General features: G+C 36.7%; 1 protein-coding gene across 4 annotated transcripts in view; it reads right to left on the minus strand.

Annotated features, from left to right (window-relative positions):
- The window catches only part of klhl29 (kelch like family member 29), a 286,431-nt gene that overhangs the window by 198,256 nt on the left and 70,563 nt on the right, over positions 1-17,612 (minus strand). For all 4 annotated transcript variants that reach the window (XM_028439189.1, XM_028439192.1, XM_028439191.1 and 1 more), the window contains one exon: positions 7,366-7,680. In XM_028439189.1, coding sequence (XP_028294990.1) covers positions 7,366-7,638 — 273 coding nt within the window. In that variant the 5' untranslated portion in view covers positions 7,639-7,680. The remainder of the gene's footprint in view (positions 1-7,365; positions 7,681-17,612) is intronic.

A 17,612-nucleotide genomic window follows, 5' to 3' on the forward strand; every position in this document is an offset into this window, starting at 1 on the left:
AAGGGATTCCCATCAATCATCCTGGTCTACTTCTGAGAAACTATCTTGTAGGAGTTGGGTTTTGTGCCATTTTAAAGCTTGGCTGCAATAGAAAGACAATACATACAGTAACAACTAATAAATCATTTCCAGGCAGCAGAGTGTGAAGATTGTTTAGTTTGCAGCATCTCTGAGGGAAGATAAAGGAACTCCAGAATGCTGCAGTTGCTTTGTATTTAGGCACAATGTTAACAAATACGACTGCATTGCTTTATTTTTATTTCTGAAAGTTTTTGGTGAGCTGATAACATTCGACACACCAACATAAAATAAAACTGAATAAATAATAATAGAAAACGATAGCTTCCTTTCAGACGATTCATTGGAAATGTAAAGTTTCATCTTATTCTAAAACCTCCAACTTTGCACTCAGCATGTACCTCACATTTCATAATTAATCACATTTTACTGTAACTCATCACAAAGTTATTTTAGTTTGCACTTTTCCCCTGATTAAGCCTCAACCTTGGTCTGAAGTTTTTTCTTTTCATTTCTGAATCTTAAAATCCTGCTAAAGCTGTTTTTAATTTTTTATTTTAATCTTTCAAAAATGATTATTTGCTGCCTAAAGAAATTAAATATTGTGTTCTTTAAATGAATGTGCATACAGTATCTTTTGTTTATTTGTGACACATAAAACACGATTAACATCTCAGGAATGTTTATAACGTGAATTCTACTCTTAACAACTCAAAACATCACGTGAACCTTTGTTGAAAATAGTCTCAACAAACAAACTTGTGTATTGTTACTGTCTCATATAACAAAGTCTAAATTTAATCTAATCTAAATGACAACAAAACAGCAAGCTGCAATAAACTATATCTACATAAATAAAAAAAAATCAAATTCAATATGAAAAAATTGAAAGGCATGTTCAAACTTAATTCAACTTGAAAGAATATTAAAACGGAGACTAAAGCAAAAACACCGTTTGGTGTAATTCAGCACTTTGTATTAACAAAAATGATAGATGTAGTCTGTACATTCTCCCACTCCTTGGAGAGATGATGTAAATCTACTGTTGTCATTTTACTTTTGTAATGTTTATGGTTTTAATTTGGTTCCCGATTGTATTGCTTGTATTGTTTGTTCATTTTTTATTTTGTCACGTCTGAAAAAAACTATCCTAAAGTTACACAGGGCTACGATTCATAATGTGTCTAATCCATCCACAGTCATGTTCCTGGTCTTTTTAGGATTAATGTCATGTCTGAGAAGCTGGATGTCACATAACTAAGTGCTTATACAACATATTGAAATGCTTTTTCACCTTAGACTTACTACAGGAGTGGGAATACAAAGAGCAGCCCTGATGTGATGAGAAATTGATGCAAAAAGTTGATATAAATGACATTTCTTACATAAGTGAGTAACAAATGAATATTATTCAGCTCTAGACCTAGCATCTAAAGTGCATTCACGTGATGGGCTGCCTGTCGCTTTAAGAGCCTTTGACTTAAGTATTTTTTAGGCAGCATGATTCGTGGCCATATCACACAAAAGTCACTATACGGTGAGTTGCAGTTCTCTGCTTAGAATGTAATGTTGAAGACTGGTCAGAGCAGTTTGAAATGATAGTATGGCATCATTAACTGCAGACCACTATCGATAACTACAGAATTCAATGGACCATGAAGTGAAGCAGCTCTTTAGGGTCCACAGAAGAGAGAACTGGCAGCAGGGAGCATCTCCAGCAACTGGAATCCTCAAGATTGGAAAAATGCTGCTTGGTCAAATTACTATGAAAGAAACCATTTTTAGCAGCAGCAGAAAGTAACTTCTTGAGTTTTTCAAAAAAATAATTGAGAAACTATACATAAATCAATTTCTATGACATGATTTTTGCCTTAAATATATTTGTAGAATTCCCCTTTTGTTCTTGTTTGACAACTTGTGTGCATCGACAAAAGTCAGAAAAATCTTCAACGCAGTAAAAAAAAAAAAACACCCAATGAAAACTCTTGAAAAGCAAAACCTATGTCCTTGAGAGGATTTTGAGGAATCCTGGAGATACTTCAAAGGATTTAGTGCCAATCCCATTGTCAAAAAGCAGCCTTGAGATGTCTATGTCACAGTCCAGACTGTCTACTACCAGTCTGTTCAATTCTTTGTCGAGAAGCTTTTACAAATGTACATTTGCCCCACGCCAAAAAAAAAAAAAAAAATGGCTGCAGCTTTTGCACCTGAATGGTAAATCAAATCAAAGCAGTAAGAACTCAATTCCAACAGCCAAAAGCTTTCTACATCTAAACGATGAACAGGTAAATGTTATGCATGAATGCTGCCAAAAGAGCAGTTTTAAATGCCAGTCAAAATAACAAAGGGATACCAAAAAAATCCTGAATAAAGAAATTCATTTCTTTCACACCTTGGATCAATAAACCTTTTTATTTAAAATATCAATATTGCCTGTTTGTTAGAGCTAAGAAAGAAAAAAAACGAACAGCTAAAAAGAACCTGGCCTGTGCCAGAAATAATTATATAGAGAGGATGGATTAAAAATTGCGTATTAAAGGATTAGAGCATCTAGGAAAATCCACATTTTAGTTGGTAATATGTGGGAAGATATGGGAAAGTAGGCAAAAGAAAGCCATCTTTAGCCTAAAGCTTTTAAAATCCTTACTATTATTATTAACACGCTGTGACATTCTACTGCAAATGAAAGGCATTCTAAACAACAACAAAACCTTGCACAGTGGGAAATCTTTTTTCTCACAAAGTACTGTATTTTGACTTATTTTAGCAAACCATTTCATCTACTAAAAACTAACTAATTACCCATTCAAAGGAATATAATGAGTCCGTTGTTTAACTGAAGTACAAATCATGCAAGAGACACAATGATTATGCTTGCATGGACTTGATTACTTTGTCACCGGACCGCAGGCATGTGTTTACAATCAAGGGGGGCAGGAAAGTTGTAGGTCTTTGCGACGCAGGAAGCCTGATTAACACATGCAATCAGAGGGCACGTCATACAAGATTAATATAAATGGCTCATTATCCATTTAGCCTTTAACACCAACTCTTCTGGTAACTTCTGAGTGTTGAATATTCAGTAAGAAACTAATAAATAAATAAAAACCTGCTTACTTAAGCAGCACAGATAAAAATGATGTTGATTGGAAGCCAACCAAAGTAGGTGTGTAACTCTGTGTTTATAAAATCTACAGTGACTGCAGTCATGTCTGCCTGTTTATTCACATTAACAACTATGACGCTTACGTAGGAAGAAAGAACCAAATACTATTCTGCTCAGCTGTTCGACGGCTTGCTTTACTAATCAAATCACTTCAATTGATCCAACTCCATTTGAATATTACCAGGTAAACATTATTCTAAAGAAATTAGGCAAAACAAGGCCTTGAAAAGACTTACAATTTCCCACATTCAACAGATTTGTAGAGCAATACATCTCTAATATTTGACAGCGATATTTGAATTTTTCTATTTGGTTGTGATGCAACATAGATAGCGTCCCAGTTGAGTTCCCCCAAACCATTGATTTGTTGCATTTTTTCAACAAGCTCAGTCCCATTTGTCCCGTTTATGGGGGCTTCGTGTCAGTGTGGTTATAGTAGTAATTTGTGAATAAAATTGATCTTTATTTTGCAAATTTGAGTTTTTAAAAAAATGAAAAACTATATTTATAATTAAATTAATTCATTTATTTTTAATCATTATTATTATTATTTTTTTATTTTATTGTTTTTTTTTTTCCTACCACAGTTTTTTCAGACTTTTTCGCATTACGTCCTTGTGGGTTACCGTAGCACGATGTGAGCCAGCCCCCTCTTTGTTTACCCTTTGAGTAGGCTATATGTGTTTTTTTTATTTGTAATGTTATACGTTATAAAATATGTAGTTATCTCATTTTTTTAATCAGAAAATTGAAGCTACTGTGAAGTTGCTGTTGCACTTTTGCTTAAACCTGGGTTAAAGCTTGAAATAGTTGAATGACAGAGCCTCATTTACTTTTTATTTTAGGATTGTTCTATGCATTTTAACTCTTGAGGACAATCACAGCAATAAAGTTGCACTTTTGACAATACATCTGATGTCTGCAGTTATTTTTAAGTGTATTGAAAAAAAAAAAAATCAAAAATCGAATCGAAACTCGAATTTTTCTTTAAAAAAATCGGAGATTTTCTTTTTAGGCAAAATTCCCCCGCCCTAGGTTACAGTTATCATGTTAAACAGTGGTGTTAAAGTCAGATGTCAGATCAAGCTACTATTCAGTTTACACATTTTTGTTCATGCAGTTTTGAATATTCAAAAATATTTTTATGTTATCTTAAATGGTGCTTTTTTTTCCCTTTTTTTAACTGATGGCCACTTTAAATTTGATTCAACCATTGCAATAACACTATTCATCCAAAAGGAAGAAAAAAGAAATGTAATTTATGTAACCTTTTTTCAATACAAATAAAAACATATGTAAATAGTTTCTTTCTCCTTTGGTTAAACAAATGTCCTGGTTTTGAGTTTTAAAAATCTGGTCACACTATATATAGAGCACATTTAATAATTGCTCTTTGTCCTGGATTTTTTTACGAGACAGACAGGACTTTTGAGATCCAAGTGTTGGTTTAGCATACAGAGCACACCTTTTTCTTTATTCATTGACAAATCCAGCACTGTCATCCAAAAAGATCACAAAACCTCCCCTCCCCTCCCCTCCCCGCGCGCACGCACGCACGCACGCGCGCGCGCGCGCGCACACACACACACACACACACACACACACACACACACACACACACACACACACACACACACACACACACACACACACACACACACACACACACACACACACACACACACACACACACACACACACACACACACACACACACACACACACACACACACACACACACAAAAGCCTATGTCTAACAACAGGACCCCAGTCAAACTGGGTTGCTTGTAAAGGGAGTCTCCAAACTGTGAAAATCAATAATGTCAGCTTTTTAGTGTGGCCGCAGACAGTGCAGAGACACAGAGGCCATGGTGAGAGAGCAGCATCTGTCCATCAGACTCTTTGTGACCACCAGCAGTTTTGATTGAAGATGACAAACAGAGAAGAGCCAGTGGGAGAAGGGACAGTGCTTGGAGCGATACACACACACAGCCAGCTGCTTCTTCACTATTCTCCTGATCACACGTAAGCAGTAGCTTTTTTCTGTGGAGACGTGCTCTCTACGACTTGAGTTGGAGAAAAAAAACGACTGTAAGACACGAGTCGTAGCTGAGAAGTAACTGATTGACATTCTTGTAATGATGGCCAGAAATCTGCTACACATGAAAATATGCACTCTCCAAATGTCTACAGAAATAGATGGTACAGCCCCTAGATGGTGACATTATGTGAGTGTTTGTAATCTAGCAACCACATCATGCTCTACTTCAGTGTTTCTCAAATGGGGGTACATGTACCCATGGCACTACAGGGGGTACTTGAGAGAATGATAGTGGAAAATTAACAAAAGATGACATGTTTATTGTATATGTTATTATTATATTATATTTATTTAGTATATATATTATATTATTATCAAAACCGTATTATTGCATGCCTTATTTTTATTTTTATTTAATCTATTCTATTCTATTGTTTGCTATTGAACTTTTTTCAAGCACCTGTCAGCCAAAGCAAATTCCTGTTCATCAACAATGACAATAAAACATTCTGATTCTGAAATGAAAGCATTAAAAAAAAGGGTTTTATAATGCTTATTTTCAGTTGAAAAATGATAATTAGAATAATGATGATAGAAATAGATAAAAATTAGAACATGAATTGAAAATATACGCAAATGACCAGAAATACTAAAATCTATAGAAATAAATCTATTCCAGAGGCACTAAATACTGTTTCATTCCACTTATTTACAAATTGAGATTCTTTAAAATGTGTATTATCACTCATTCATTCCATCATTACGCCCTACAGTTGTTTTTTCATAGATATCTGAGAGAAATGTTGTAGTCTGAGTCGGACAAAGGGGGTACTTGGATTCAGCAATAAGAGAACGGGGGGTACTCGAGCCAAAAAAGTTTGAGAACGACTGCTCTACTTGACTTAATCCGAGAGCAAATTCAGTCCATGTTTACACAGGTGATTACTCAAGTGTTTCCCCGTAAAGTCGGCTTCTTTTGGGCCTATATGAATGTCACGCAAATCCTCCTTTAATAGATTTCTCACAAAACAGTAAAAATAGCTCATTACAGAGGTGAAGCAGTGAGGAGGGGCAGGTGTGTGTGTGTGTGTGTGTGTGTGTGCATGTGTGTGTGTGTGTGTGTGTGTGTGTGTGTGTGTGTCTGTGTGTAGAAATTCAGCGGAATAATGAGGTTCTAACATGTTTACGTTGGCTGAACACACAGCTCGGTGCTTCCTGAGCTTGCAGAGTTGAGGAGAACTGAGGTCAAAAGCGTTTTTCTGAAGCTAAATCAAGGTGATGAAATCATCAGCTGTTTCTCGCCATCCGGCCTGAGTCCTGACTATCGCTGTGTGAGAGCGGCCTCACTGTGTCAGCTTAAAACAAAAATAACCTGCATTTGCGGGGTAAAAGTTGCAGTGCATTGTTTATCTAACACAGCAACGAGACGACATAATCCAAGAATCCTAAGAACGTGTCTAAGAATTCTCTGCAATTGGATCCAAAACACATATTTGGGTCATTAGAAAATATATGGAGATTCATATAAAAGTAAGGGAGAGTGGAAATCTAAACATTCTAACTCTTCTTTGGTAAAAATACTAAATTCTATTAACAAGAAGATCTTTAAGTAAATCTAAGGATGAGAATGAGAACACAAGCCTTACAGCTTATATGCGATTAAAATACTTGACGCGGCATTTTATCTGTCAAACACAAACATAATACATAATACATAATACAGTATACTTTGCTCATCTGAGCCGATACTAAAACAACTTTATGACACACTGAGGAGTCAATTAAAGAAGCGTTGTAAGAACAGCAATAAAATATGTTTATACTTGTTTTGGCAATTTCAGTGTTGAGGATTTATTTTTTATTATTATTATTGTTTAAATAACAAGCAGGACCTATCTAAGCTAGTGTAATAGGTCCTTTATTTAATAAAAGCAGAAGCATGTCAAAAAAAAAAAAGTAAAGGCATGACAGGCAGATTGTTTGAGGGTTGAGGAGGGGGGAGTCCTTTGAGACAAAGATGGGTTTTTTTTTTTTTAAGAAAAAAGTCCAAAAGAGAAAATGGACAGATTAAAAACTGAAATATTATTATTGACTTAAGGAATTAGCATAGTAAGCTATGTTGAAGCACATGTCTCTTTACCTTGGCAGATGCTGGAGCCACGGATCCCACCGCTGGGATGCCTCGCTTGACCACTATGTCGTTGCTCGATGTTGTCACGGCAACTGTAACTGGGGTGGGGAGGAGGGAGGGGATAACTGGAAGGGGAAGGAGCCCCGGACGGTTGTTGCCATTGACGACGGCAGAGGCACAGCTATGATTGGCTCCTCCATTGTGAAGGCTAGAGGGACGGATGTCTCGTCGCTCCCAGGGTCCCCGGTAGTCCCTCTCAAAGCGGTGGTGGTGGCGGGACATCACTTCCTCGTCCTCTCAGAGGGAACAACAGGGGTAGGAATGCTGAAAACAAAAGAAAAATAGACCCACGTCAAAAAAAAATTTGCAGTGTGTTGATGTTTCAGGGACAGATATCAACTGTGAAATTCAAAGAGCAAGTAGCTCGACTGACACGGAGGTGTGAACACTGGAGCATCTGCTCACACAGCACCTGACTGACACCAACATGCAGCACTTCATTTGTTTCTTCTAATTTCTATTCTCCTGGTCACTAATGAAGGTTGTGTATATGGAGAGCAAGAAATGAGCACCCCCAGACGAACACACACGCCATGAAGAGCAAAATCTGCCTCCATTCAACATCATGCCATAGCCAGATACAAAGAGGAACGCTGTGTCAAGTTGTCATAAAACACATGCGTTAAACTCATGGCCCGGGGGCAAAATCCGACAGAGAAAACATGAATCACTGTGTAAATGAAACTCAACAATATTAACAGGTGCTCACAGTTTTCCCGGTGCTTAAATCGCATGATTGCCGTCAATTTTAATGTTAAACAGTTAAAAATATCCTTCAATTTTCCTGAAATGATGACATATTTCACTTAATCAAATAGTAGTTGGTCACAAAACCTGAGAAATTTTAAGTGAAGACCCTGTTGGGACTGATATCTATCACTTATTGCTTGGATATGGTCGGTTTCTTACATATTTTGTAATTTATCTATACGTACAAGTGCAAACTAGGGCCCAATAATGTTGAAATTACTCATTTTCCTGCATAAAATCTATATCAAACTGCTCCGTATTTGGCCCCTGAACTAAAATGAGTTTGACACCCCTGTCATAAGAGGAGCACAGACAGCAACTAAGCTGACCTCAATGTTAAAAGTCATTCCTCTGAGAAGAATTCATCTTGTGCAATGATGGATAGGTAATTCAATCAAATTGTCCTTAAAGTGTAGGTGAGAGTTTCCCACTTCTGGAGTACAGCAGGCTGTGACAGGCCGTGGGCTGGAATTTTGCTTGGATTTTAGCAGAGTGGAGGACGGTGCTGTTGTGCAGCGTGCACGGTTTTGCACGGCGCATCAATTCTTTCTATCATAAATCAAAGCAGTAGAGAATCTGAGCGGTGAAATCCATCACTGAAGGATTTGTTGCACATTGTACTTCTCACCAAAGGCATAGTATGGTTTTTTAAGCCCTTGATAATGGATGAAATGAATAAATACACAACCTCAAACTCAGGATCAGGAGAGCCCGATCCTCTCATCTGTGAGCTGGGAATGACAGTGGATAATAAGTCTTTATTCTGCACACCGGGGTCTGTCACGCTTCTTATTCGTCGAAGAAACAGGCGATACGTTTAGAATTCTTTCTTATGTGTGCAACCCTATATGCCTGTGTGTATTTAAACCTGCAGAAACCACAGTATATGCACAGAATACCTTGCAGGTTGTGATAAAAACACACACGTTAAAACCACATGAGAAACTCTAAGCATGTTGGAGACAAAGGGCTCTTTTAGAAGCCTGAAATACTTGGCAACAGTGGGAGTGCTAGCTTTTTGTAACATCAACTACTGTTATTATTACACCACTTTTTAACTTTAATGTGTCATCATCCCCTATCCTTGCCCAAACATTGATTAATTCCCTTTCTTTTGTCAGAATAAATTAATGATATGAACAATCCTCTAAAGATAGCAAAATAAAGACATGTTGATGTGCATCTACTCAATCTGGACTACAATTATATATATATTAAAAAAAATATATACTGTAAGTTAATTTTATGGTACACAAAATGAGAATATGCTGCAGTGTACAAATGCATGTATTTGATTATGCAGGGAAAAGTGTTATACAGCATTTATTTTAATTTGATTAAAACATTAAAGATATGCTAGGGCTGCACAATTAATAGAAATCTAATCGTGATCACGATTTTTGTTGTCACGATTAAATGAACCTGATTGTCGGATATATTTACATTTAAAATATGGGCTTTGCACTCTGTTATAGTGCATTTATTCAATTTTAATTCTTGGGTTATTTAAAAAAAAAATGTTTTCAGTATCATTGCTATTTAAAGCTTAATTATGCACTGTAAACTGTACATATATTGTTTATTTAAAAGTAGTGTAATAAAAACATGATAAAGAATTGTGCTTACAATATTGATCAAAATAATCGTATTGTTTTGGCCATAATCGTGCAGCCCTAAGATATGCCGGACATTCTTTAATTTAGGATAAGAAGAAGAAAAAACTGTATTCAGATGTTGTGTTTAGTGAGTTGTTTAATGTTATTTTATAGATACCAAAAGAAAGTTAAGAAAACACAATACTTTTCAGTTTGGAGGGCGAAACTAATCCAGCAGAATGAGAATCGTCGAGACAATTTCCAGCACATGGTGTAGATGCTTTTGTTGGCGAACAGAAGGATTTAAGTTCCTAATTACAGAAACTTCGATTCCTTTCTCAGTTTAGACACAACACCTCGAGGCTGAGTGTGGGTGCTGTGTGTTTGTGAGAGTTGGTGTAAGAAAGTGATAAATGGAAGCTTGCTCTCTGAGGTGCCTGTGGAAACTCGACCCTGCACACCTGTGGACTCTGCCACAACAGATAAACACTTAAATACATCACATCTGCAATGGCACTTTGCACTGTGCCTCCGGGGTGATAACGCCAATGAACATTTGCCCATTTTCTTTCACATTCAATTAGGCTGAGGAGCGCTGTGGTCATGCCAATGGTTTTTATGCAGGAAAAATGAAATTATTTGCAGGAATATTTGCACTTTGGTGAGAATTATTTAACTTTGTAATACATAATTTCAAAGATGCCATTGTTAACCTACTACAATGTGAAATGCAGTTCCTTTAATCCTATGAGCATGTCTATACACTGATAAAATAGCTTTCACATGCTAAAATGCTATTTTCTATATCTAGCTTAAGGTTAAAATAACATCTAATGGCTACCCATTATGCAAGAAGTAGGAGTATAAATAAATCATGATTACTAATCCTTTGGAATACATGAATACGAAAAAAGCTTTGTAGTAGAAAAGGAAAAGTAAGGAAGACGATGTCAGCCATCAATTCCATTGGGCTGGGAGACTGGTAACAAACACCACGGTGCTGTCAGTCGCATTAGGGTTTTTAGCAGTCAGCTATAATGGAGGCTGAGTGTGCTGGGCACATGAATTAATTAACTGTTTTTGGAAAGCCGACAACCGCTAGTTGTTGTCAGTGTTAGAAGGTGATCAGCAAAACCTACAGAAACGTACCGGTGTGTGGGCTTACAAAGGAAATAAATAAAGTATAGACATATGGCACGTATGTTTGGTTTATTATGGTGTTTGCATGTATGAAGGATCTCTTTATGTGATTACTATCACCACCACCAATGATGCATACATGTCCCTTTGTGAATGGCAAGGTCACAAACTGTAAATGACTTTTCTTTAAGCTATAATTGAGCTTGAAATAACTTGTCAAACAGATGGTAAAGCAAGACGTACATTAGTGAGAAGAGCATCTGTCGCTCAAAAGTGTCAAATAGCCAATTGGACATGTGTGTGTGTGTGTGTGTGTGTGTGTGTGTGTGTGTGTAACAATGTCACGTGGGAATGCGCAGTGAGCCACAGACTGTGGTAAAGAAAGAAATAAGATTAACAGATGGACAAAAGCAGCAAAGTAAAGAAAGTCAGCCAGTGTGAGAGAGGGAGACGCGAAGGCAGCAATTAGTGTGTGCATCCTGAAATAGCAAGGATAGTGTTAAGTATGGCATATGGGTGAGGAGGCATGTGCTGCGTGTCGTTGTTCTGTTCTGAGGTGTGATGTTTGCTATGTCGGCACATTTCATAACATGTGCAATGCCCCTCCAATTACTCCCACAACTGATACTCCCCCAGGAGGAAAGGCTGTATTTCTAATCGGTAGTAGTGTTTACCTTTATTGACCCAGTGGCAGCCCAGCATTAGGCTGACACAGACACGTGCATGGTTACACTCTTAAGACTGTTCCAATGATTAATTCGGCTATTAGCATGTACAAACCATAGTAAGGGCTGGAGATTTAAAAAACAAAACAAAACTATGCTGTAACTTAATAACACTCTTAAAAGGTCCAAAGGGAGGAGCAGAAAATCACTTAGCAATGCACTCAAACTTTATTTATCCCAAAATAACTTGAACCCAGTAAATGAAGAAGGAAAGCAACAGCTTTCAAAATGCTCCTCTTCAGCTCCAGTCTATACTACCAGATAACTGAGAACTAGCCCCAATATGGATAGTAATGTGTACATGATTACAAACACATATAAATCAGCTCATCCTATTAGTGTGTGAAAAAAAAAAAATCAATTTCACGATATATCGCGATTTAAAAAAAAAAAAGATTTTGGTGCCGATTTTAAATTAATTTTTTTTTTTATTTAAAAAATCGATTTTAAAAATATATATATATTTTTTTTTTTTTTTTTGGGGGGGGGATATTTAATCAATATTTTTGTGTATTTGTGCAATATTTCAGTGGTGGTTACAATGCTTTCAATGTGTTGCAATGATTACTTGATGCACTGGATTTTATGATAACAGTGTGTAATGCATGCAATATTTATGTATGCACAGGAATTTTATTCTCACATAATCTGTTCAGATCAGAGGTTAACCTGACACAATAGGAGAAATTATATTTTTTTCTTATTTTTGTGCATTGTCAGTAACTCAGGGTGCTTTTATCCTTAATGTTCTCACTTACAGTTGTTACAATGCAGTCATTATATTGTAATGGTTACTTTGAGACTTCTACATTGTAGTTTCAGTGAAAAGAAACGTGTTGCACTTTATTTTATGATGGCAGTGTGTAACACCGCATTTTCTTTTTTTCAGTGAAAATGTGCAAAAACACTAATAATAATAAATGATAAATAGGATGTTTTGAAGCAAATAGTTTTGATTCAATTTATCCTCTGAATGATCAATATCTTCTGATGAACATATACAGCAACTTGAGTTTTCATCTCTACGTTTAATTTTGTTATTAACTGGGTACATTATTGCGATATATCGCGATAATATCGTATCGTGACTCAAGTATCGTGATACGTATCATATTGCAACATCCTTGCCAATACTCACCCCTACATCCTATGCAAACAAACAAAGACTGGCTGTTTTAGCAGTCTGCATGCATCCTAAAATACTGTGTAAAATAATGAATATTTTCAAGTTCTTTCTGGCAGAATTCTTGTGAAACTTTGAAGAAAAGAGAGGCAGCAGAAATGAGTCAGGGATGCACAAATAAAAGTAATTCATGTTACAGACTTGTAGGTGAAAAAAACAAAAAAAAAAACAAAACAAAACTGGAAGCAGAACAACAGGAAGGAAGCAGCTGGAAAATCAAGCAAAGGGAAGGTTTGTTTTTGTATGTGTGCCAGATTTGAAAAGATGTCAGTCTTTGGGGGGTTTTGATACGTGCACAATAACAGCCGTCGTATTCTTGGGATTGACTCGGGATCTGTTCGCCTCATTAGTGGACTGAGTGGAATCTGAACACACCACCCATTTAGCGTGTTTGAAGGTAGAGCGTGCAGGAAGCATTGAAACCAAATCAGAAAAATCACGTCCGTTTCAGCCGTACAAAAGTCTTCTGGCTTGATAGATTTTTACTTCATTACTTACTATTGTTGGACTTAAACCATTTCACGAAGCAATTACAAGCTCCTCTGAGCCCACCAACTAAATAAGATCTTGTGCAGTTTTTTTCCTCATCTATCTAGTGGAATGTCCACGCTTGTTAGAAGATAATCGTAAAAAGGGTATCATGATGCACTGATGAATAAAACACTTATTGATGATGTGAACACTGACCCACTTTCCAAGAAAAAGGGACTTCCTGATTCTTTTGTCTTTAATAAAGCATGTAAGCAAAGTCCAAATCTTTCAAAGTGGATATTTTTTGCCAGTTAGGCAGACAAGAGGAAAACACTGTTGTATCTGAATCAATATTTGCAAGATTCTTACGTTAAACATTAAAGAGTAACTAAACCCCAAAACCACTTCTTTTTTTTGCTGAATACAAGTGTATTTGGGTATGAAGTAGTGTCGTTGATTGATCCTGGTTTAACTCTCAACATTTTAGTCAAAGTATTTCAATTTCAAGAGTGACTGCCCTCTATGAGTTGAAACCCGACATCATGGAGAAGCCCCTGACTGCAGCCTGCAGTTCGGGGCGGTGCTCAACATTCAATAAACCAATCGCGTTCAGACTTACTCTAACCCTAACCCTAACCCATATCTATTTTGTATGGCTATAGAATTATGTAACATATAAAATGATTTAACTGGCATGATTTATTTATTTTGAGGTTGATTATGTTTAACTGAATCACACAGCACGATAGCATGCCGCAATGAGCTCCGCCTCGAACTGCGGACTGCAGTCAGGGGTACTTCACATCATGTGATGTTTTGGGAACATCTTGCATCACAAACAAGCACTGTAAGCCCCGCCCCTTTGATAAAAACTAGCACCTGTGAGCTCCACAATCTGTGGTGAGTAGGTTCGATTGAAAAAGAGTGAATATAGAGGTATATTGAGTAATGAGTAGCTAATTAACATAGCATAGATTGTTCATTGGATAGTTTATAGTATAGACTGGGCGTGTCTTAAATGCTCCAGGAACAACGCCTATAATCAAAGCATTTTTTTTAAAATTTCCCTCCTAGTGGCAGGTCAGGATAAAGCAGGGGTTTAGTTACTCTTTAAATAATAAAGTCAACTTTCTTCCAGTTTGGGAAAAATCTGCTGCGAGTACAACATATGTTTTACTTGTAAGGAGTGGGAGGACATAATACCTGTGTTTTCAAGCTGCTTGTTTACTGCAGTATGAATACACACAGTTTCAATTTTAGTTTTGAATGATGAAAACAGCATGTACCTCCAGTTATTTTCTGTTCAAAAACGTATCGACTTCCACCTAGCAGACTTACCACCACTGTGTTATTAAATACCGCAAAGACCGGGCACATGATTAGCTCACAAAGTGTAACGTCTACTGTCGTATGCCGCTGTTCAGTTCATTAAAATGCAGACCTTTAACAAAGCCAAACATAATCACAACACTGAGATGTGAAGGTGGAGAAACCCTGCGGTAAGTGTGCTGTGCGCATATTCCCATCAAGCCTGTTTTTTGTGGTTATTTCTATTAGGATTCAGGGCGTGCGTGTGTGTGCGTGCGTGCGCGTGTGTGTGTGTGTGTGTGTGTGCGTGTTCGTGTGTCTGTGTGCGTGTGTGTCCATTGTGGCCCCCTGGCAGTTGTCGCCTCTTTGAATACTGAATATTGTATATTTCTCATTCACAGATTTTCAACAGTCTGGTCTTTTTTTTTTTTTTTTGACATAGAAAAAAAAAACACATAAACACATGAAGCAGATTAAATTTAAAGAAACATTCTAAGCATTTTGTATTTGCCTTGTGTCATGCATGCATGTGGAATCAAGCTTTTAGAGCAGGACATAAGCTAAGTAAAAGAAAAGTGACTTCATTTTCCAAATGGCTGTTTGGGAGATTACTGAGGGCAGTAAGAATCCATCTCTTTCGACACCACCGGGCGGCTTAGAGTGCACGGCAAGGGCGGAGAGATCAGGAGATATAGATATCAACAAGGGACAGATCAGCATTGAGAGTGAGCAATGAATTAAACAAGTGCAAGAAATAGGAGACAATGTGGAAAGAGGAGTGGCAACGTTGACAAGGATTTATACCCGAGAACAGAGTTTGCTGACTAGCTGCACTATCTATAGTTTTTTATCAGGCAGGGAGCAGACAATACTACTAGGACTGGTTTAAAAATAAATAATAATAATCAATTAATCAATTTATATCAGTTTTCCTTTTAATGGCTTGCTATAAATGTATAAAATCCTAAAATTGACCATTTTTACCATATGTAATGTGGCTCTGTGGACTCAATTCTTCATGTGACTTTTAGTATTTTTAATACTGCCCATAGTTAGTGTAGTTTCTACTGTTTACAACAGTGGTTCCCAACCAGGGGTACTTGAACACATTGCAGGGGTACTTGGAAACATTGATGAATCTCTTTCCAACATGCGGAGTCATTTTTAAGCCTATTTTAGACACTGTACATGCTCATCAAACAGCGTTTCCACCCGTTGACAATAAACTGCATTAATGAAATAAACAATATTGTGGCTATAATATCCTAGTAAATTGTTAACATGTTATGCTAACATGCTAACATGTTATGCACAATACTAAAAAATGAGGTAAATATATTCTCTGATATACAATAACTGTGATGCACAAAATTGATATTTAGTGTGCGTTAAACGTACAGGTTGACATTTTCCAGCTATTAACATCATGTAAATAAAACAAGAAAGGTTACTAAATTGGAGTGATTAAGGGGTTCTCCTAATCTGAAGAGTGGCCTCGGGGGGTACATGAGACAAAAAAAGGTTGGGAAACACTCTCCCATACTCAAGTAAAAATGACTAACTGAAAAATAACTTACCAAATTAAAAATCGAATGGAATCGAAGGGAATCAGCCCCATTACTTCAATCTAATTGATTTGGGAAATCTGAATCAATACCCACCTCTAAAAACTACATCTGATGCCATTAGGTAACCTTCCACTTCTGGTCATAATCATGACAATACTCAAGGGTTGGATTGTAGCTTGACGGCGACCTTGCATTTCCCCATCTGTTATAAAAGCTATAGAGATAAACTGGCACATAAATAGGCCAATATCCAATGTTATCCGATATCCGATATATCGGCCGATAACTGGCATATGAGATAAGAACATTGATATACACAGGATATACTGTACATGAACAAAAATTTGTATCATATGTAAAATATGATTCAAGACAGAAAAGCAGAATAATACTAAATTAAAATAAGGAACTGTTATTAGTAACACTGACAACATAAGGACCGTAAAGCTCTAAAACTGTAAACATGATGAACCAAAAAAGGCTAAATAAAACTGTACGCAATCAGCGAGTGCACATGTCCCAGTGTAATCAATACTGCCAATATCTAATTTAACCATAGTCAACATTTTTCATCTTGTTTCTAAATAAATCGCATTAGCTACCCTTGATAAATGGTATATAAGAATTGACTGTCCCTTGATAACAATTAGTTTAGTTGTCCTACAGCAAGAAAAACAGAATTATTCCCATATTGCTCTCTGGCTGGTTGGTGTACCCATAGCAGAATCTTTACTAAAACGCAGGCTTTAGGTATTTACTTTATATTTTTTTTACATTATTTGTTGGATTGTTTAATCTTTTAGAAATTGCAATTGGTAATCTGAAGCATTATTGTTTTATTATATCTTTTTATAGGTTTTATATCAAGAATTGCTTTTTTTTTTTTTTTTTTTATCACAAAGACTGATTTCACAATATTGACAAAATAATTCTCTGGATAGACCAGATCTGATTGGCTGCATACCCATCACAGCTGAAAGCCTTTCAAGACAAGCTCCAATCCAGCCACATACTGTATCACCCTGTGTAATCCAACGGCAAATTATTATCCACAGCTCAACCTTTTACAAAGGCCAGACGCCATGGTAACCTGGGTGTATTTGTTCAAAACAACATCATTCACACAGTAAAATACATGAGTTCTCATACAGCCTTCTCAGATGACATCGAAAGTGAATATAGGCTATGATTATAATGGGTTCTTCTGCTATGTTTCTCGTTCTCGCCACTCAATGAATGTCTCAAGGTGTTTCACTAAAAGCCATTCTCTGTTCCTGTCCATCATTTCATATCGGTATGAACCTAGCAGCCTTTTAGAGCGCACAGCAGTTGGCGCCAATGTGTGATCTGGCCAAAAGGATGAGTGAGAGTGGTATAAATAATGGTTTGGGAGACAGCCAAAACAAGTTGGATGAATAAATGAGGAGGGCACTGAAATAATAAAGAAATAGAAAAA

The sequence above is a fragment of the Gouania willdenowi genome, chromosome 24 (genome assembly GCF_900634775.1).
Source record: "Gouania willdenowi chromosome 24, fGouWil2.1, whole genome shotgun sequence".
Taxonomy (NCBI): domain Eukaryota; kingdom Metazoa; phylum Chordata; class Actinopteri; order Blenniiformes; family Gobiesocidae; genus Gouania; species Gouania willdenowi.